At 34.7% G+C, this 21,682-nt stretch overlaps 1 protein-coding gene across 2 annotated transcripts in view; it reads right to left on the bottom strand.

Moving 5' to 3' along the window:
- LOC114335453 (furin-like protease 2) overlaps nucleotides 1-21,682 on the bottom strand; it is a 371,635-nt gene that overhangs the window by 29,913 nt on the left and 320,040 nt on the right. For both annotated transcript variants that reach the window (XM_028285704.2, XM_028285696.2), the window contains exons 3-9: nucleotides 17,019-17,178; nucleotides 6,317-6,620; nucleotides 6,084-6,253; nucleotides 4,328-4,606; nucleotides 3,554-4,268; nucleotides 3,306-3,493; nucleotides 2,611-2,767 (exon numbers count right to left, since the gene is read on the bottom strand). In XM_028285704.2, coding sequence (XP_028141505.1) covers nucleotides 2,611-2,767; nucleotides 3,306-3,493; nucleotides 3,554-4,268; nucleotides 4,328-4,606; nucleotides 6,084-6,253; nucleotides 6,317-6,620; nucleotides 17,019-17,178 — 1,973 coding nt within the window. The remainder of the gene's footprint in view (nucleotides 1-2,610; nucleotides 2,768-3,305; nucleotides 3,494-3,553; nucleotides 4,269-4,327; nucleotides 4,607-6,083; nucleotides 6,254-6,316; nucleotides 6,621-17,018; nucleotides 17,179-21,682) is intronic.

Raw genomic sequence — 21,682 nt, 5'->3', positions numbered from 1 at the left:
GTTTTAGTTCTAATTGCACTCCCCTATATCTGTATTTGTCTATTTCAGGGGAACACCAAATGTGGTTAAAGAAAGGAGTTTATAAATGACTTGCATTCATGGTATTACGTGGAAAGGACAAATAGCAAAAGAACTAAGTCAAAGATACAAACTGTGGTATGTAGGAAAAGAAACACTAAGAATGGAGTTGTATAATGGCTGATAGTGAAATAAAATGTAGATAGTACAACTAGACGAAAATACAAACCCCGTCCCCGTACACAAACCCTAGAAGACGTCTTCAAAACTACAAATTGGTCAACTTATGGCATTAACGTTAATGGCAACAAGTGAAACAACCTCAGATTCGCTGACGACCAGGACCAGTGATAACGGGCCTGCAAGCGATGCGCTGCAGGCGGGCGCCCCTCTTTGGGAGCGCCAAAAAGAGCATTTTTTTTCGCTGGTGGTATATAAAATACTAATTAAAAAAAACAACGGGCGCCGAAGTTAGTTTTGCAGCCAGGTACCGTAGACCTAAGCGCCGGTACTGCCGACGACTTTGTGATTATAGCGAGCACCTTCGAGAAACTCCAAATTATGATGGAGAAACTAGCAGGCAGCTCCCAATACATCGGCCTAAAAATAAATACGAGAAAAACAAAAACAATGACAAACACAGATGACCCCAGGGGTATAACTATAAATGGCAGTGAGACAGAACAAAACCAGGAATCTCCTAGGCCAAATTCTGACATTTTACAAAGATAACCAAAGTGCGGCAATTACTATACTTTGTTTTTAAACCAAGAGAACTTGGAAAACTAAAAAGATAGATTCACACCCAAGAAAGTCACTAGAAATATCACCAAGTACATTTTTTTTTTTTGGTTGTCCATATCGGCCTTTGACGGTAATCCATAAATATTATATTATACTAATACGTCGCTAAAAAGTTCTGAAAACAACTGTTCTTTATATAAAACAGATTAACAATCTAAAAATTAAAGGAATAACGCAGAAAAAACAAAATACAAATACAAATACAAAAAATCGCTGATATAACTTATTTAACCTATGAAATGCCAAAAGTGTCAAAATTTTATAAATGTCATTAGTGTCAAAATTTGATAACAGTGGAGTATTTGGTTGGAGCAATTACAAACAAGCTTTACGGCGCGTGAAATTTGAATTACTCCTCTTGGTTTAAAAACAGACTATAGAAGAGCAAGACTACCATGGGCATGATTTGGATAACTTAGTTGGATACCTAAGAACCGCAAGATACCCCAATACTTGAGGAGCAAAGTGTTCAACCAGTGTATCCTTCCTATCATGACATATGGACACTAATCAAGGTGAGGTACCCGACTGACTGTCAGATAAAAAGAGAAACGACTGGATAAGATCAAAAGCACAAGTCAAGTCCAAGACATAGCAACAAAAATTGATAAACATAAATGGAGCTTCGCAGGCCATTGGAGACCTTATGAAGGTAAACGACCAAAAGGAAGACCACAGATGAGATGGGTTGATGATATTAAAAGAATAGCCTGAACAAATTGGTAGTATGTTGCTCAGGTCAGAGACCGATGGACAGAGTTGGGAGAAGCGTATGTCCAAATATGTAACACAGAAGGCTAAGAAAAAGAAGACTGAGTGATATTACATCAAAGGAGGAAGTTACAATAGGAGGTGATTTTAATGCACATGTAGGTCAATCCAATATAGGACATGAAGCAATACATGGAGGACTAGTTTTTGAAACTAGACATGAAGCTGGAAATGACATGCTGGAATAAGCAACAGCATTAGATATGGCGAATGTTAACAATTTCTTTCAAAAAAGAGAAACTCAACTTATTACGTACAAAGGCCGACAAAATCACTTTCAAATAGATTATTTTATGACAAGACGATATACATAAATGTAAGGATGGAAAGGCAACGACATAAGTTGCTTGTGCTGGACATCGAAGTAAAAAAGCGAAATTATACCTAAATATCGGGGGAGGGGGGGGACACCACCGTAAATCAAGTGGTGGATGTTAAAAGATGCCAAAGAAGGTCTATTCAGGACAAGAATAGTAGAAAAAATTTGTTTGCAACATGAAAGAAAGTCAAAAGAAATCAAGACCAGTGTCATTAGAGGTACTGCTATTGAAATTATTGAGAAAACGTGAGGAAAGAAGTGAAAAAGATAATGGTCAAACTAGGTTCAAGGAAAATAAAAGTAAAGGTCTTGAGGAAACTCAAGAACTCCACTTTCAAGGTTCAAATCTGGAAAGTGGAAAGTTTATTTGGAAAGATAACTATATTAGGGGAAGCCTGGAAGTGGCCCCAATTGATATCAACTTGACAGAGCATAGAATAAAATGGTTTGGTTTTGTTCAATGTCGAGACGTTAGGGATTAAAAAAAAATTGCTCTGCGCGTTTCTGGAAGGAGTAGGAGAGGCAGACTAAAGAAAACCTGGGGAGAGACGCTTAGTCAGGACATATCCGTTTATTAGTTTTATTTTTATACCAAAATAATTTATCATGACTCATTCAGTTTTTATTTCTTTTTATGCTGGTTTACTTATTTTTCGGTTCAGTTAGTAAAACTCTTATTAAAACTCTTAATTACTCACCCATAGTCATCAGTCTCGAAAGTACTAAGAGGACAAGAAGCTAAACATCTATTTTGGAATAATAATAAATGGTGATCACAGCTGGTACAATGGTCTGGACGATCCTGACAACCCGCGCAGTTGGGCTGGCAAGGAATGCAGGTTCTATCGGCAAAATCTGAAAAAAAATATCATTAGTACTTTTTCCAAAATTGTATTAACGTAAAGAATATTATACATCTTGGCTGTATACATATAGTCCAGAGAAATAAGGATTTTCTCACTTTCTCAGGACACTCAAATATCCAGGTAGCTGACTACTTTTTTAGTTATTGTAGACCTATAGGAAGAAAACCTACCTATTTCCTGCGTATAGTTCGCGTCCATTTTTTAATTATTAACAATTTAGTGCCAAAAACGCGATTTTTTCTATTTTTTGCACCCCATTAAAAAGCTAAATAGTTGTGAAAAGCTAAATCCCATCCATAAGTGAAAAGTTTGATGCGCCACTGTCGACGCATGTGCCACTAAAAAGTGACGGCATAATGTTCATACGTTTTCTTTTAGGTTCTACTATTTAAGTTATAGGGTCTTATCGTGCCTAAAATGATTAGCAAATTTCACCTATAGCCGCTCTTAGTCTAATAATATTCAGAGAAAAATATGTTGGGAAAAAGGACATTTCATTATCAAACTTTATTTATAGTATAACTTACTCTCATAGTATCCTTCAGGACATTGCTGCAAGCATATATCCAAATCGATGACTCGCACGTGTCCAGGCGAACACGACAAACAGCTCTTTTGATCTGGACCTGTACACGTTTCGCAGGCTTCATGACACGGTTGGCAAACGTTTTGGGAGTCGGAATAACTTCTAGGGGGACACGTAGATACACACGTTCTACAACAAATTGAACAATTAAAATATCTTATCAAGAACTTGAAGATTTCGATCACTTACTTGTCCATTCTCTTATTCTTGCACGCTATACACTTAGTAGGACCTCGTCCAAAGCATCCTTGTTCATCACATTGTTCATCACAGCCTTCTTTAGTTTCCTCCTCGTTTTCCAAATCGTTTTCCTGGTTATCACGCACTTCGGTTCTCTTTCCTTTACCGTCTAGACTACTGATGGCTTCTTCTGGATCGGATCCAGAGAAGGAGTATATGTTCGGAAAGTCTTGGAAATTCTTAAAGATATTATCTTCAAAAAAATTATCAGTGACGGGATTTACAGGTTGTGCTTGTGTCGGAAAGGTGAAGGTGTTCAAAGGAGATTTCCATGGAGTAGATCTAGCTCCATTTGGGGGACGAAGTCGTACGGGATTCACAGATGTACCGTAGAAGATTAATTGCCACTTCTTTAGTACTCCAGGCTGATTAACGTGTCGATTACCGGAATTGATAATCTGTAATCTCCATTTTCCTTCAGCCTTTTCTCCCCAGAAATGCACGCTAAGGAATGGCCAGTCATCGAAGTTGGAGCTAACAACGTCTCTTGGTCTTTCGAAGAGAAGAGTACTGGTAGTACCCATTGGAGAAGTAAGAAGAATACGAAGGTTACCTCTGGGAAAGAATCGTAAAGAAATCTTACATTGAACGTGCTCTAAAAACCGGACGTCGTTCAAGGTACCACTACATGCGTCTACTTCCATATTGAAATTCAAACTGGAACCTGTAAAAGATATTAAATAAAATATGTACCAGGCTTTCCTACTGCAATGATTAATTTACCATAGGCAGGATTAATTGGTCGATCTTCTACAATTTCCTGACTTTTACAGATGTGTTGAGGCGGTACCGTAGTCCATTTTTCGGCTAAAGTAACCAAAGCACCAGCGTCCATGAGACCATAACCAAATTTATGAGAAGCTTTTCGCCCAACGCCGTTTACTATCCATCCAGCCTCTTTCTCCAGTGGAGGAGCTCTTGAAGTTAGTACTACTAAATATTGCATGTCACGCCACGTCAACGTGGGGTTGGCTTCAAGAGCTAGGGCGCATATTCCAGCAGCTGAAAATAAACATTTAGTTGAGGAAGGAATTATTTTTCAAGCAAAGGAAAAGAAAATAAGGACATTGTTTATAAATAGTGAGAATTGTATGATGAGATTAGATAAAATGATAATTATCTATAACGGAAAAAACTAAACTTAGGTGCATAGAAATCGGCCCACTTAAAAATTTGGTCATTTTTGATGTCTCGAATTTCCTAAACCTGTTGTCCGATAAAAGTGATTTTTTAATATGTTATAACCTTATTCTTTAACAATACCGCTGTGATAATATTGTTGCTAAACAGGTAAATTTTAATTGTATACCGGGTGTACGAATCAAACTGTGTTTTTTTCTCAAAGTTCGCATCACTCTGTGGAATGTTCTCTTATTTATAAAATACTGAAATTAAAACCCAACTACCTATAGCATTATGTTTTCTAAAAATTCTGTTTTTTGATTCATTCGCTTATGTTAGACCATAAAAAAGTTAGGTACTTTAACAATTAGCCATGTTTTTCTTATATACAGGGTGTTTTTAAATAAATATGGCAAAATTTAAGGGGTTTAAGGGTTACTGCATAAAAAAATAATGACAGTTTGCTTTATAATCGTATATCTGCAAATGCTTCGTTTCCGAGATAGGGGATGTTGAAATTTGCTTACAAACTGACGATTTATTTATTGCTTTAAAATCGGTTGAGATATACAAATGAAATTTGGTGGGTTTTAAGACGTAGTTATTGTACATTTTTTGACATACAATTAAGAATTTAATATTCACCAGTAGCGCGCAGACGGGTAATAAGACTGATCATATTATAACCCGTAGGTATGCACGCCAATGGTGAATATAAAATTCGTAATAGTGAATATTAAATTTTTAATTGTATGTCAAAAAATGTGCAATAACTACGTCTTAAAACTCACCAAATTTCATTTGCATATCTCAACTGATTCTAAAGCAATAAATAAATCATCAGTTTGTAAGAAAAAATTCAACATCCCGTATCTCGGAAAAGAAGCATTTGCGGACATTACGATTATAAAGCAAACTGCCATTAGTTTTTCATGCAGAATTACCCTTTTAAAGGTTGTCGCACTTATTTAGAAATATCCTGTACTGATGAAGAACATAGTTGTGAAAGTACTCAACTTTTTTATTATCTAATATAAGCGAATGAATCAAAAATAAAACCTGAGGCTATAGTTGGGTTTTAATTTCAGTATTCTATAAATGCTAGAATATTCCACAGGGTTATGTGAACTTTGAGAAAAAAACACAGTTTGATTCGTACTCCCGGTATACAATGGAAATTTACCTGTTCAGGAACAATATTATTACAGTGATATTATTAAAGAACAAGGCTATAACACATTTAAAAAATCACTTAAATCAGACGACAGGTTTAGGAAATTCGAGATATCAAAAATGACCCAATTTTTAAGTGGGCCGGTTTCTGTGCACGCAAGTTTATGTAAATTAAGATGTTTACCTAAAGGTGCTGAAGCTGAAGTTCCAGTATGTTCTACAGTACAGATATGATCTGGTCGTAATCTAGCGTCCATATCAACCGTCGCGACGCTTTTGTCATGTCCAGGTGTTCCTGAGCTGTAAGTTGTTGCTAATGTTGAAGAACACTCTTCCAAATACCAAGGTTTGTAACTAATAATAATAATAAAGAGAGCGCATTAACAAAACGTAACATTAAGCTGATTGAACACTTACCCTCCTTGTGTAGCACTAGATATACTCAAGGTAAAGATACTGTTGGTGTATCCATCACAATTGCAGGAATCCGTATGTCGGCCTCCATTTCCCGAAGCCCAAACGAAAATAGATCCTTTTCCTTTTCTCCCACTAGTTACTCCGTATATAAAAGCTCGTCTTGCTAATGGTCCGGGACCGTCTACGGTTTTCCCGTCGTCTTCAGGTCCCCAGGAAGCGCTGTAGATGTCGATGTGTTCCGGGTTTAGACCTAGGGCTCTGGCTTCAACTGCGTCGTTTACTACACCATCTAACATACGTACACCTAAAAAACGTGTGACGTTTTAAATTATTGAATGATGCACCAAGAAAACGAGCATTAAAACTGTAAAATGATTATTCACCTTAAATAATACAATGAAGATATGTTGGCGAATTTGAACATGGTCGTTCCAGTCTTGAGGACGATTTAAGGGAAGGATGTCGAAAAAGTGAATCAACATAATAAACAATAATAGCAAAAATACAGGATACCGTTTTGGAAGATCATCGATTAACTTGACAAATTTAGTAATAAATCTATAGATTGCATTAGGTGGTATGAGTAATAGAGTAACACTTTACAACTAAAATTTTGGATTATAAAAAGTTGTTTGCGTAATAGGTGTCGAGTTAAATAAATATAATAATCGGGATTTCTCAGCAACATTTCAAGTGTTGTTATGTTGTGTTGAAGAAAAGTCATCCAATAATTTTTCCTATCTATTTTTTCTTTGGGATTTGTATTGTTGATAGCTTTAGCATCCAATTCTTTTTATATTTTAATATTTTGTCACGATCTCTGGAAGTGACTGATAGGTCAGCTGTTGCTAAAGCTTCTCTAAAATTTTCTGGGCCTTTTGAAACCAATTATTGTCTTTCTTGTGTTCGGAACCACATTCTGCAGCTGATTTCAGGCTTTGTCTTCGGATCGATTACTGAGATTCTCCATCGTTTAGTGACAGTGACAAGAATATAATCTATTAAGATTTTGTATCGTCCTCCTCCTTGATAATCTTTGCGGATAATCTTTAAACCTTGCCTTTATTATTCTAAGATCTGTATCGTTGACAAAGTGAATGAGCTGTTTACATTTGTCATTTCTCTCGCCTAAGCCATGATCAGCTTTCCTTTCAAATAGTCATCTATTTTCGTTTTTCCTATTTTTACATTCCAATCTTCAATTATCATCATTGGCTTTTTCTTAGGAATGGTATGAATGTTAGAAAGATGGTTTCATGCTTCAGGTGGTATGTTTCTTCTACAAGACCTTCTACAGCTTCGGCACTGGTACACATTATATAGGTATCGCAGATATCTACGTTCTCCTTGCTCAGTTCATTTTCTACTATATACAGTTTTTCTGACTGTAGCAGCCCCCTAACATTCCATGTTGCAATGCGGTAGTTTCTACGTAATGCTTAGTTTGATCTTCGATAGTCGTCCACAATCATCTCTCCGGTCATCCATTTTACAACATTTGACCCAGGATCGATATGGCGCCGGTTGCCAGCCGGGTTACAGAGCGAATTGCCTTGCTCAGTAGTAATTTCAATACGCTCTCTGGGTAGGCACTCAGGTGGTTTCCCGGTGCCCGCCTGATCTCAGTATTACCGCCAGTTGAACTAAGATGTGGTTACTGCCTGTGAGTATTTTACACCAAAATTGTATGGATCAGAAAGCCCAGTGACTTCATGACATAGCTGCTGCCCTATGTTATGCCCTCAGTTGACCAGCAGGTAATTATTTGGTTGAACCTTATTGGTACCTGTCCTGCGTATCTACAAGAACCTTCCCTATCAGCCATTGGGACGCGCCATGTCGGGGATGAGGACTTCCCTCACCCTGGCCGTCTTCCATGAAGTACTGAAAAGCCTTTACTCAGTGGAGCGCTCTTACTCCATGCAAGCTAGGGCCCACACGATCCTTGCTTGCGTGGAATGGACACACTCCACGTGTGTGTATGGTAACAGCTTCGTGTATCTGTCTATTAACTCTTTCGCTGCGGATAACTTGAAAGACGTCGTTCAATTGAGGCTGACGATATACTAAAGTTATGTGCCCGTGCCTATGGCGGCGAAAGACGTCATCCGCCTGTGACTTAAAAAGCGAATGACGTCTTTCGACGTCATCCGAAGCGAAAGGGTTATTAAGTCCTGAAACACCTTTTGGCCGAGCAACGTAATTTGTCTAAAATGGTTTCGCTAGTTTTATGTACGTTATGCAATCTCTTGTAGGAATATGCAAAATTCCAAATATTTGAATTAAATATTCGTACAAGTCCAGTTATATATCTTAAAAAAGAAAAACTGTACACGAATAAAAAATCTCGTAAAGATCCAATCCAATCTTATTCGCTTTTCAATTCATTTTTGATACTCCAAAATTCAGTGTGCCATGTCTGTTTAATAAAGAAGTGACAGGATTCCTAAATCAAGAAAACATTCATTCTGAGACGACGTCTGCGGCGCTATCATATCATATCAGAAATTTTGATTACCTACTCGAGAGTGAAATATGATTGGGGAAATTTTTGAAATACGTGTTGGGAATGTCTTAATATTTAATCAATATTACACTCAATCGGAATATATTGAGATAAAGTGTTGAGGAATATAAAAATTCTTCAAGCATTCGTGTGTTTCTACTTGGAAGAAAAGCTTACAACGATATATACGTGTTGCGTTCAAAAATTAACGACAATGTAATTTTATTTTAGTTTTGATTTTTATAAGTAGGTATATTTATAATTTTACATTTTTTTTTTTTTTTGGAGGTCGTCTGACATATGTCTCCGATGGCACTGCAGCCTCATGGACTTATTGTGCCATAATTTTACATTAGAATCCATTAAAGTATATTTAAAAAAGATCAGAGAACAGAGAAATGTTGATATCTCATCTAAATAAACGTACCTACCACCTATTTGTTAGACACATCGATAGTAGACACATCGAGAGAATTATTGCCGTTTGATAAAAAGGGCAATTTTTGGATAAAAATATACTTTGTTAGTCAATTTAATATCTCTAAACTTAAATGCAATGTCTGGCAATTAATTTTTGAGACTATTGTTATAATATCTTTATTTGGCAATTTTTTAAAATATTTAACTACAAGTCTGAGTAGTTTTCGAGGTATTACAGGGTATTAGACCAAATCTCTTTACGATGCATTTTCTGTTCTGCCGTTAAGGCCATCAGTACATAATTAGTAAATATTTTACGGGTATCCCTACTTTTTCTGTCTTAACACAGCAAATAACGTGAAGTAAAATTCACACTGGTATGGATATGTAAACATTATTAGAATGTCATTCTACTTGAAAATGTCATCATTAATTTAAAGAGATGGCTTTTGAATGTTCTTGGATAATTGTTATTTTTATAACTACAAATTATTAATTCAGTTAATAAATATGATAATTTTTTCACTAACTATGTATTCAGTGATTGTAATAATTTATATGTACAACAAAAACTAATACTCAATCGAGAAAAGAGGAAAAGTGTTAAAGTGATTTTTTAATAATATATTTTTAATTACTATGGAACGCTTACAATTTTGAACATCTTTAACAACAAAATACTTGGATCACAGAATATATTATCCTGATAGATGTATTCTCTGCTTGGATTTTCCAAAAATAATACACAATAAATAACTTTTTATTAAGTTGACGTCTTAAATCAATTATATTTATCAAATACACTATATATCAATATTATTTAATCAACAACTCAAAATATTCCCCATGCCATGTCAAATATTTAAAATTGTCACTGATTGTCACTGTCTGACTGATAGTATGCTGACAATATTCTATTCGACTGAGTGCGTTGTATGACAAAGGTAGATTTGGAAATATTACCACGGACATTGTGTCCATTCTTTTTCGAATCCTGAAAAACCAATAAATATTTTTGAAAAATTTAAACGCAGAATGAAAGACTATATTATTACCGGGGGCCGAAAGTCCCTTAGAATAAATAAAAAGTTTATTTTGAATGAGATATTTTAAATTAAATATCACACTAAATTTTCTCTTAGTTTTTCACCCCTGTAACTTATTAAAATAAACATTATAGAAGTTCTCAGGGACTTTCGGCCCTCGCCAATAACGTAATCTTTCATTCTGGGTTTAAATTTTTCAAAAATACTTATTAGTTTTCTCAGGATTAAAAAAAATGAATCCCCATTTAAATAGCATTGCAGCTGAAAATATGTACCCATCCTCTTAAGAGTTAGTAAATACTATTACCATGTGCAATACAGTATTGCAGTGTCCAGTGAATAGTGTAATGTCTGGGAGTTCAGGAGACTGAGACCCCGGAAGCCCTAAAGATGACGTTTGATAGGACGTCGAGCTCGGCCAAGTGCTCGGCCAAATGAAAAAGAAAAAACAAAATATTTATACATATAAGATGAAAGGCAACCGAAGATACGTATTTCTGACTATTTGATCGTCATCAGTATGGTGCAGCCAGGTTAGAATAGGAGTGTGTTAACATGGGTAAGAATTACTACAGGAGCAATGCGTCCAACTCGTGACAATAATGTTATAAGACCCTGATAATTATAGAGCAACAACTAATACATACTACTAACACATAACTAACATAAATAACATAACATAATATACTAACACATAACTACAGCTACCTGAGGATAGGAATGCCAAACGTTTAGTACGTTTTAAACAACAAGAAAAGTTTTCTTTTCTTGTTGGATATATAGCTAGAAGAAGAGATGGCATGATAGAATAATAATTGAAGCCAACGTAACCGGCAAAGGATCCATAAAACAAACATAACTGGTCACTCATTCTCAGAAGCAAAACAGCACGTACAGGAGAAAGATAATTGGACGTAGTCAATAGAATTACATGACGCCACTACATCCTTCCGAAGAAGAAAAGATAGAGGAGGAGTAAATGAAGAAGGTTCACACGCGACAGGCGGCATAAGATACAATTCAATCGATTCCGCTACTTAAATGAAAATTCATCATCAACATGTTGAAAAACCACAAAAATTAAGTTCCTGATCATGAAGCTAGGAATAAAAATTTCGGGTGGAGATAACGATCACAACTAGACCACACGACCTCACTAGTTGTCAGTAACCGGCATTAAAATTATTAATTATTCATCATAGAGGTGTACAGGAAAGAATCCACTGTAAAAAGAAAAGAAATGCAATCTTATACCATACTTATTGCATCCTAGATTAAAATTTAAGATTCAATTTAATTCAAATACAATTTTCAGGCCATTCAAAAGCTCGTACCTCGTTGACTACTCATCAAAAAGTCGTAATTTTCTAAATGCCGAACTCATTTTTCGCGCGCAATAAAAGTGATGGTCCATACCCGTGAGGAGTTGAATATATACGAAACGGGAGATGAAACTCGCAACATATGTCGACATAGAGGGGCTATAAAATGTTTAGAGGGATTATATCGTTTTACATTCGAAAACGTAGGTACTAAATTATGTAATGCACGCTAAATAACATCAGCAAATTGAAAATAAATTTCTGAAGGGATAATAATCAAATATCTGCATTTTGGTTGTCGTCGTTTGCATATTTTTTGTTTTGGCTTTAGAATTAGCCCATATAGTCAGAAGCGAAGTAAGTACTGCGTCTAGCTGTTTTGTTTTAAATTGTTTATGTAAAATTTGATATTATTATAACAAACATTTTTTTCAACGTATTTATTATTTTTTTGGGAAGACTAATGATTCAATAAAATTGTGTTTTGACTAGGAAAGTTGTGGAGTAGTTCTGATTTCTTTCATTATGTATATGGATTTTGGACTGATGAATCCGAATATGAGGTTTGCGGACAAAATTTCTTGCCAGCACATTGAAAAAATCGCGAAAAAAGCGAAAAATTTCAGCTTTTTTCCGCTTTTTTGCTCAAATCTCAAAAACTATTAACTTTTAGAAAATGGTCTGTTAACAGAAATTAAAGTACTTAAAATTATCTACAAATATCACTATTTACTTTTTTTTTCAGACGAACTGTCCGGTCTCAAGTACAAGTTGAAAATTGCCAATTTTTAACGGTCTCGGTAAAACCCAGTTTTTACATTCCAAAACTTTATTTTTTATTAGAATGCTGTCATTTGATAAATTTCTCCTAGTTTTCTGACAAATAATAAATGTTAGTTTATAGGTATGGTATGTTTCTTGTGACAGCTTCCATGAGTCCATGCCGTCCTAAGAAGCCATGAATGTCTCTGCTTTTCCCTTAGAGCCACAGAAGAGCAGGCACAGATGGAGTCACAGTTTCAGTTGGTGTGAACATTTCCCTCGGATCTGTTGTCTTGATTTCTGATAAACCTTGAGGTTTTGTCCTTTTAAAATGAATTAGTTGAACAGCTTCCTGACTTCCATAAACCTCAGGCGCGGGTTTCTTTTTTTATCCGAGGAATGGATTGCTTAGAAACTACTGCATGTTTTGATGCAATACAAAAAATGTCACATATGACATGAAAAGTGTGGTATTCGTCGATTGTATGTACGTTAAAATCAGCGTTATCGTACACCTGCTGTGTAAAGCACGACAGGTCAATTTTCTGCCGATTGCCTGCGAATGCAGACACTTCCACGCGAACAGCTTTTGTATAGGATGAACAAAACCCCAAAGAGGAAACTACATCAACCTATTTTCTTGAGCCATACTTTTTGTAGAGAAAACGGCCAACCCTTCAAGGAATGGTGAGATCAACTATCTGGGCCTTACTGCCGCTACAAGACTTTGAGCAAGCGCGTTGCTTATCCGGAAGTGTCAACAATCGCAGGCGATCCGCAGAAAATTGACCAGCCGTGCTTTACACAACAGGTGTACGAAAACGCTGATTTTAACCCTTTCTATGCCAGTCCTTAATTTGCATGTTGGTCCCTCAATTCCAAAGGTTTTTATATGCTTAGAGTCCCATTGCTTTATATATACGTCGCATATAAATAAACAAATAAATGACCAAAACATGTTTTTTAATGAGTTTTTTTTTAACCAACAAACGTTTTCTTTTCAAAAGTACTCATCAGAGAGCAAAACCAACTTGAGAAAATGTAACTAACTTAACAAAAATAATGTAATGTAAATTAACATTAAAAGTTTTCTTTTGTGTGGTATTCCTCAAAACATGACACTACGCAAAGGCCGACTCCGCATATTGCACACATGTATCTCGATTCGCTTCTTTTTTTCTGGTCTTTTCTGTGGCTACAAACGCTTCACTTTCTAGCAGCTACCTATAAGCGTTAAACCAGTGCTATAATAATATAGTATGTATATCTAAAATATGTTAAACAATATATACGGCAATGGGGCCGCATGATCTGTCTTAGGTGCCAACATTTTGAGGTCTTTGGAACAATAATCTAACATTTTCGGACATATTTCTAAGGCATTGGGACACCAATGAGTCTAAAATTTTATAAGCAACGCATATTTTCGGCTTTGGTAAATTGAGACCATAATACCTTGAACGTATACAGGTGAGGCAGATAAAGGGCCTATTAGAAATATCTCGAGAACTAAAGGTAAAAGACTCATGAAAATTGGCACGAAGGGGTTTTGAAGAGTGATATATTTATTGAAAATATTGTTATCTAGTTGCTACTTCCGGTTATACCGGAAGTTGCCTATAACTTCGTTTTTTTAAATGGGACACCCTATATATTTTTACATTTTTGGATTCTACTCGAAGTCTTATTTCTTAAAATATGCGGTTTTGTATTGTTATACAGGGTAGTTTAAAAGATAATTACGTTCTTTTATTAATTTCGTAGCAACTTTCACACGCTGTAGAATTAAAGTAGTTTGACATCAAAAACTTTATTTATGTTCAAATGATTTTTAATATAGTCTACTATTGTCACAAATTATTAGTATAGCTAATTGATGATTTTTAGTATACAGGGTTGGTCGAAACTCGGAATGAGTATTTTCTGAGTTTTCTTAAATGGAACACCCTGTATTTTAGTATTGTATTGAAATGATATTTTATGGTACTTTTTTATTTCTTAAGCATTCCCTATACCTAACTGCTTTAATTTGTGCTTAATTGTTAATCGCACCAAGAATCTTAACTATAGTCGGTTCGCTAAACTTAGACACAACTGACTAGTGATTTTAATAGGTAATTTTTTTGTTTTTTGCCAATTTTGCCAAAATTAGCAAAATTATGAACTATTTAGTAATTATTAAATATTTACTAATTATTTTTTTGCCAATTTTACCAAATTGGCAAAATTACTTACTAAAACCACTAGCCAGTTGTGTCTGAGTTTAGTGAACCGACTATACGTAAGTATTTTGATAGCTCAACCATTAACGATCAGTCTAGATTAATATGTATTTATTTCCGAAAAATTATTTGTGACTGACTATTTTCAAGGCCAACCTAATAAAATTTCACGTATTTTTTGTTGCAATTAATGTTTGGCTTGAATCACCAATAACCCACAAATTAAAGCAGTTAGGTATAGGGAATGCTTATAAAATGAAAAAGTACCATAAAATATCATTTAATTACAATACTAAAATACAGGGTGTTCCATTTAAGAAAACTCGGAAAATATTCATTCCGTGTTTTGACCAACCCTGTATACTAAAATTCAATATATAGCTATACTAATAATGTTTAACAATAGTAGACTGTATTAGAAATCATTTGAATGCAAATAGAGTTTTTGATGTCAAAGTAATATAATTCTACAGGGTGTGAAATCTGCTACGAAATTAATAAAAACACGTAATTATCTTTTAAATTACCCTGTATAATAATATAAAACCTCATATATTAAGAAAGGAGACATCGAGAAAAATCCAAAAATGTAAAAATATACAGGGTGTCCCATTTAAAAAAACGAAGTTATGAGAAACTTCCGGTATAACCGGAAGTAGAAAATAGATGAAAATATTTTCATTAAACAGATCACTCTTCAAAACCTCTTCATTCCAATTTTCATGATTCTGTTGCCTTTAGTTCTCGAGATATTTCTAATGGGCCCTTTGTCTGCCTCACCCTATATATACAGCGGCTGGGAATACAGACCCACTTTTTCAAAAACATTATATATGCAGCTTTGGGACAGAATGAGCTAATGTACATACAATCGACGTATACCACACTTTTTACGTCATGCGTGGCATTCCTTGTATTGCACCAAAACATGCAATAGCTCCTAACCGATCCATTCCTCGGCTAAAAACTAAACTCGCACCTGAGGTTTCTGGAAGTCAGAAAGATGTTCAACTAATACATTTTGAAAGGACAAAACCACAAGGTTTATCAGAAATCAAGATCCGAAGGGAATGTTCACACCAACTGAAACTGTGACTCCATCTGTGCCTGATCTTCTGTGGCTCTAAGGGAAAAGCAGAGACATTCTCGGTATTTTAGGATGGAATGGATTCATGGAAGCTGTGAGAATAGACATACCATATTCATATTATGAACTAACATTTATTATTTGTACAGAAAACTAGGAGAAATTTAATATTCATTTAGAATTTAACATTCTAATAAAAACTAAAGTTTTGGAATGCAAAAAGTGGGTTTTGCCGAGACCGTTAAAAATTGGCAATTTTCAATTTGTACTTTAGGCCGAACGGTTCATCTAAAAAAAAAGTAAATAGTGATATTTGTAGATAATTTTGAGTACTTTAATTTCTGTTAACAGACCATTTACTAAAAGTTAATAGTTTTCGAGATTTGAGCAAAAAAGCGGAAAAAGGCTGCACTTTTTCGATTTTCTCGCGATTTTTTCAATGTTCCGGCAAGAAATTTTGTCCGCAAACCTCATATTCGGATTCAGCAGCCCAAAATCCATATATAATGAAATAAATCAGAACTACCCCAAAACTTTCCCACTAGGGAGCTTGTAGAGTACAAATTGATTGAATCATAATCTTAATTAGCAATTTGGGATTAGGACAAGCGACACACTTTAGTCGCTCAGGAGTCGACTGACCTAGGTTTCTTTTTTCACAGTCTTTAGAGCCGCCTGTGGTGTATCCTGAAGCAAACTAATTTCGACTGTCCCCCTAGGCAAAATAATAAAATATTTTTTCTACAATCACTTGATAAAGAAGACTTTTTCGCATGTCAATGGCAACGAAAAGTTGACGTTTACTGAGTACCGTCACTTTATCGCTCTAACGCGTAAAGTTTACGTACACCCATACAACCGTACAACCATACAATACAAACACAATGAACATTCAAACTGAAAGATATAAAAGTTAATGTTATGATATTACAATGACAGATATAAAATAGTTACCTACAATAAAGTTAATGATTTAAAAATAGTTTCAATTTATTAAGTGATTGTAGAAAAAATGTTGTATGTATTACAAGAGCAAAGTGACATTATTGCTTTCGAGTAATTACCGTTCTCCGCTACTCTCAAGCAATAATGTATCACCTTTCGCTCTTAATACACAAATAACTAATATGCGTACGGACGCGTAGCGACATCTATCGAGAGAAAGAGAAAATGCTCTATAGGTCAGAATGCAGAACCCTTGGTGACTATCTAAGTATTGCCTGAGTTTTTTACAATTGCCTAGATTTATTGCCAAATTTTTATCAAACGACCCATCCAGCTTGACTATGGACATAATGAAGATAATACATTTTAAGAGCATAAACTTTATAACTTACCTCCTATACTAGCGTTGTAAGCTACGCCGATCCCGCAGAATTGATTGTAAGCTACTGCTGCAACCTCTCCTGCACATCTCGTTCCATGTTTATTATCGCCGTTGTCTTGAGGCATGGGATCGTCGTCATTTCCATTGATGTCAGTACTAGCTAGCGGATCCTAAAACAATAAAAAGGGGACTATAAAATGCAAGAAATGATCACCCAATTAACATAGTGGTGTTTTTGTAAGGAGCCATTTTTGAAAGCATAAATTCAAGAGATCTATATTTGCCCGACAGAAAACCATTAAATAAATAGTTAACTACTCGTATAATAACCTATATGTTGTTATGTAAGAACTTGCTAAGTACTACTCTGAAACTAAAAATTCAAGAATGAGTAAATCAGCTCATAAACTTAGCTATTGTACTCATTTGCTTATAAACTGTACAAAAACCCCAACAAATAGTCGCTGAAACGGCGTCCAGCAAGTGTGAAAAGCCACAAGTGGAGAAACAAGCCTTAACATCACCACAGTATCCACATTTCATTCGCTACACATAGAAGTTCTTATGATAAGCAAAGAGATTGGCATTTCAATTTTGACTTAACCTCCCTATTCATCCAATAAAATGCAACCACTGGATATTGCTGTTTTTGGGCCTTCTTCAGGAACCGCTTCAAATTATGTAGAAATCAGTGTCCTTGATTCAATAGCTGGTCCAAGTCAAGCTTTTCTCCCTCCTGAAGATTTTCGTGGTTATTCAAAAGCAGCAGAACGCAAAATCGATCGAAAGTCTAAGAGAAAGGAAAGAGTGTGATAGCTATGATCACTCTAGAAATGAAAGCCATTGCAGAAAAGAAGAAGCCGATTCCAGTTTCAATGAAAAAGGCAGCAAGAATAAGGTTGCTCTTGGACCCAATAACAAAAAATCTGCACAAACAAGGGACGTTGATACATCAGAAGATGACGATGAATACGTTCAATATGTAGACATGGACGTCAATATGCACATAGATTCTAGATCGTGACTTGTTTGCCGTTGGGCCTGATCGCTTTGTAGAATTGCATCTACCTGCTTTAGATGATTATGTCTTTATTGCATTCAAAACTAGGAACCAATCCAAATTTTACGTTGGTGGAATCACCACGATGAAAGATGATGAGGAAGACTATCAGGTCAAATTTCTATAACACCGAAAATGCGACAACTTCGTGGAGCTTCCTGTAGATGACCCTTTCTAAGTTAATGTCATATACATAAATATACTGTTGGGAAATCCGTCTGTGGCTCAGGGTCTTGTGAGGCACAAAGGTTTAATTCCATTCTAGATCGATTTCAATAATTTTAACATGAGCTAAATGTAATATGATTTCGTGTTTGTGCCTCAATAGGACCAGCTGAACTTAATTTTTATTACAAATGTCTTTTCTTACTACATTAAATTAATTGGATAAATAGCCTCTTCTTTAACTGTGGCGTTTTTTTAATCGTTTTATATAGTATACTATTGGGTTGTGAAGATTAGGTCCTAAAACGCCATCTATGCATAATTCGAAAAAATGTTTCGAATAAAAGTTACTTATTTTTACGTAAGGAATCCAAATATACAATAAAAAATGGGCGCTCCTAATATTTTAAAGTAACCTCCCTCCCCACCTCCGTAGGGGGTCGTGTTTGATGCGATTCAATATATTTTTCAAAAATATTGAATACGTGTATTTTGCAGTTTTTCGATCTCATGTATATTTCGCAAAATATCGCGGGAGAAATTTACCCCCACCCCACTCCGTGGGAGGTCGTGTTTAGTGTCATTCGATAGATTTTCAAAAATATAAAAGACGTATTTTTTAGTTCTTCGATCTGACGATTATTTCTCGAAATATTCGCTTTTTTCTTGTGAAACTTTGTGACTCACCCATTTCCTTACGCCTCGCTCAAATCGTCAGATTTTTTGAAATATACACTGTTCTTCATGTACTTAACTTAACTTATCTTAATGTGACGATTTGGAGTTTTTCTAAGGATAAATTTTTTTTCGGACCCCCCTTAACGAACTCCCCTGTATTAAGATCCAATATATGGTAGGGGTACATTTACAGGGTACAAGGTTTCTTCCCATGTGATAATCTGACGCGCTCAAGTAACTGCAAAAATCCCCGCTTGGGCGCCCCTACCAATAGTACCCTTACCCGCTTTCAGTGTACCGCAGATATGGGGCACAATGACACAAAATGCAAAAAATAATGGTTGACACATTTCTTAAATAGATTAGATCCTACGGTAACAGCCTCCCCTATATCTAATAAAATAAATTAAGCAAATTATTCACAATTAAGACGGGAGTATGTTGGACAATAAAGTATTTTATCGCTAACCGTCACTAAAGTCATTCATTATTGTACTCATTTGCCGCCATTTGCAGCAGTAAAGTCACACTTTATTGTACTGAAAGAAGAATTTTACTTTACCTGCCGCAATTAATCAAAATAACTGAGATTGAATGTAAGTGGTCGATGGCAGTAATCGATTATTTATTTGAGTGAACTTAAAATTCATTTACTTTAATTATTAAAAATATTGAACAAAATTTACGTTATTATTAATTAAATTTGTGTCAGAAACTGAGATTCTGTAGTATTTTGCAAATATATTCATAAAACAAAAATCAAAACTTTACAGGTTTAGTAGTAGACATTGTCATTACTGTCATGCGAAATTTTATTTCGTCTAAATTTTAAAAAATTCTTAAACCTTTTAAGTTTTGTATTAATGGAAATATAGTATGAAATGGTGTTTTTGTTAATTTGATTATATATAGGACGGTGATAGATATTTACTGATAATTTGTTAGCAAATATGTTTATTTAGATTTTCTACTATTCATCAACTGAAAAGCAACTGCGCTGCGGGAGGCTACATAATTTTTGGTATTTTATTTTAAGTATTAAAATTAGTTTAATGTTTAAATAAAAATAAGATTAAACAGTTTAAAATATATTTATTTCGTTGAAATCATAATAATAGAAGTATAATTTCTTACGTGCGTTCAAAGTACACACACTCTTTTTTCATTAGAAGGATGTAATTAAGTAAGTGTTACGTGAGTGTTAATGTTTTTTATGATTGGCGATAAAATTTTGTATGCACCACGTAGTAAAGACTCATTATCGAACTCGTCTGTTACTCGCTTCGCTCCCTCTGCTCGTAATATCAGACTCCTTCGATAAAGAGTCACTTTACTGACTTGGTACATAAATAACTATTGTCTTTCGATCTGGTGTAGGAATATTGGTAGCTTTATAATGCTCGAATAATTATATATCGTAAAAAGCTATATTTTACCGAAACAAAAATCCCAAACCCATTATCGAATTTTATGTTAAGTTAATCAATGGCGCAATGAATTTGATAACAAAATAATTATTATAACGATCAGAATTTATAATAATCAAACCGGAAGTTTTTATCACAACCGCCTTGTTGTTATGCACTCTATATAATGTATAAATTATTCTAGATAATAAACAAAATAAATCAAACAAAGCGCGCAAAATAATCAAGCCGGCTTGGGCCGCTGGTCTATGAATTTAATTATTTCAATTGGACGGTCGTTGTCAACGGATTTGAATATTGTTAATATACGGTTCGGTACAAACACGGTACAATTAACTAATAAATAATTATTTGTGTCGATAAACAAAGCTAAATATTCCATTAAAAAGAGATTAGAAAATTCCTGTTTGTTTCATGTTGATTTTGTTCGAAATCCATGGAAAAAACTGGAAATTGTGTTAATGGATTCGTTTGATATTAAAATTGTTCATTTTTATTACAGGGTTTAGATATTTCGCAACCTTAGTGATATATAGGCACAATTCAAAAAAGTAGATTTTTGGGAAATCGCGTTTAAAGATTTTGTTTTCCCACATTGCAGCTATTTTGTCAAATAACATGCTTATTATTTAAGTTAAAAATGTAAAATTTGCCACATTTGTTATTTGATAATTGCACAATAAATGGCAATAACAAAAACTAGTAATAAAAATAAATTCCATTAATTACAAGCAACGGAAAAAATACTTTCAAGTTAGTCCCATTTGGTACAAAAAACAAAACAGAAATAAGGAACTATTTAAGTTTGATCTCTTATATTATTAAATTCCCTTCACTGTTTATGCAATTTAGCGATCTATTACGAATTAGACCCAATTATTTATTACATTTTGCATACTATAATGACTCAACTAAAAATTGTTCTATATAATACAAAATATTAAAACACAATCTCACCAGGATTTTCGTCACAGAAAGACACGTTACTAATTGCTACCTTGTAGCAGTTAAAACGAGAGGTGGGCGGGGAGAGTGAGAGAGAGGCACAAATATAATTACCGGACCATTAATGTTCTTTTTCTCTCTCTGTCACCGCTAACCGGTAGAGAATTTCATTTTGTGCCCATATCATTTAAAATCACAGTTAACAAAAATTTTGAGTTGAGCCCTTATATTACTGAGGGTACAATTTGTTGCACGTTCCTGTATCAAAATTCGCCTTCTTACTTTCGGTTTCTAATTTACTATTTTAGTTAGTATTTTAGTTGTTTCCGTTCTGATCTGTATTTTTTTATTCTCTCAATCTCAAGCAGCTTCTTTTGAGATGATTCCATGATTTCTGAG

This window comes from Diabrotica virgifera, chromosome 2, assembly GCF_917563875.1.
Source record: "Diabrotica virgifera virgifera chromosome 2, PGI_DIABVI_V3a".
In the NCBI taxonomy this organism is placed as follows: Eukaryota; Metazoa; Arthropoda; class Insecta; order Coleoptera; family Chrysomelidae; genus Diabrotica; species Diabrotica virgifera.
Note: the sequence above shows the minus strand (reverse complement) of the source record. Positions and strands in the feature narration are given on the sequence as shown.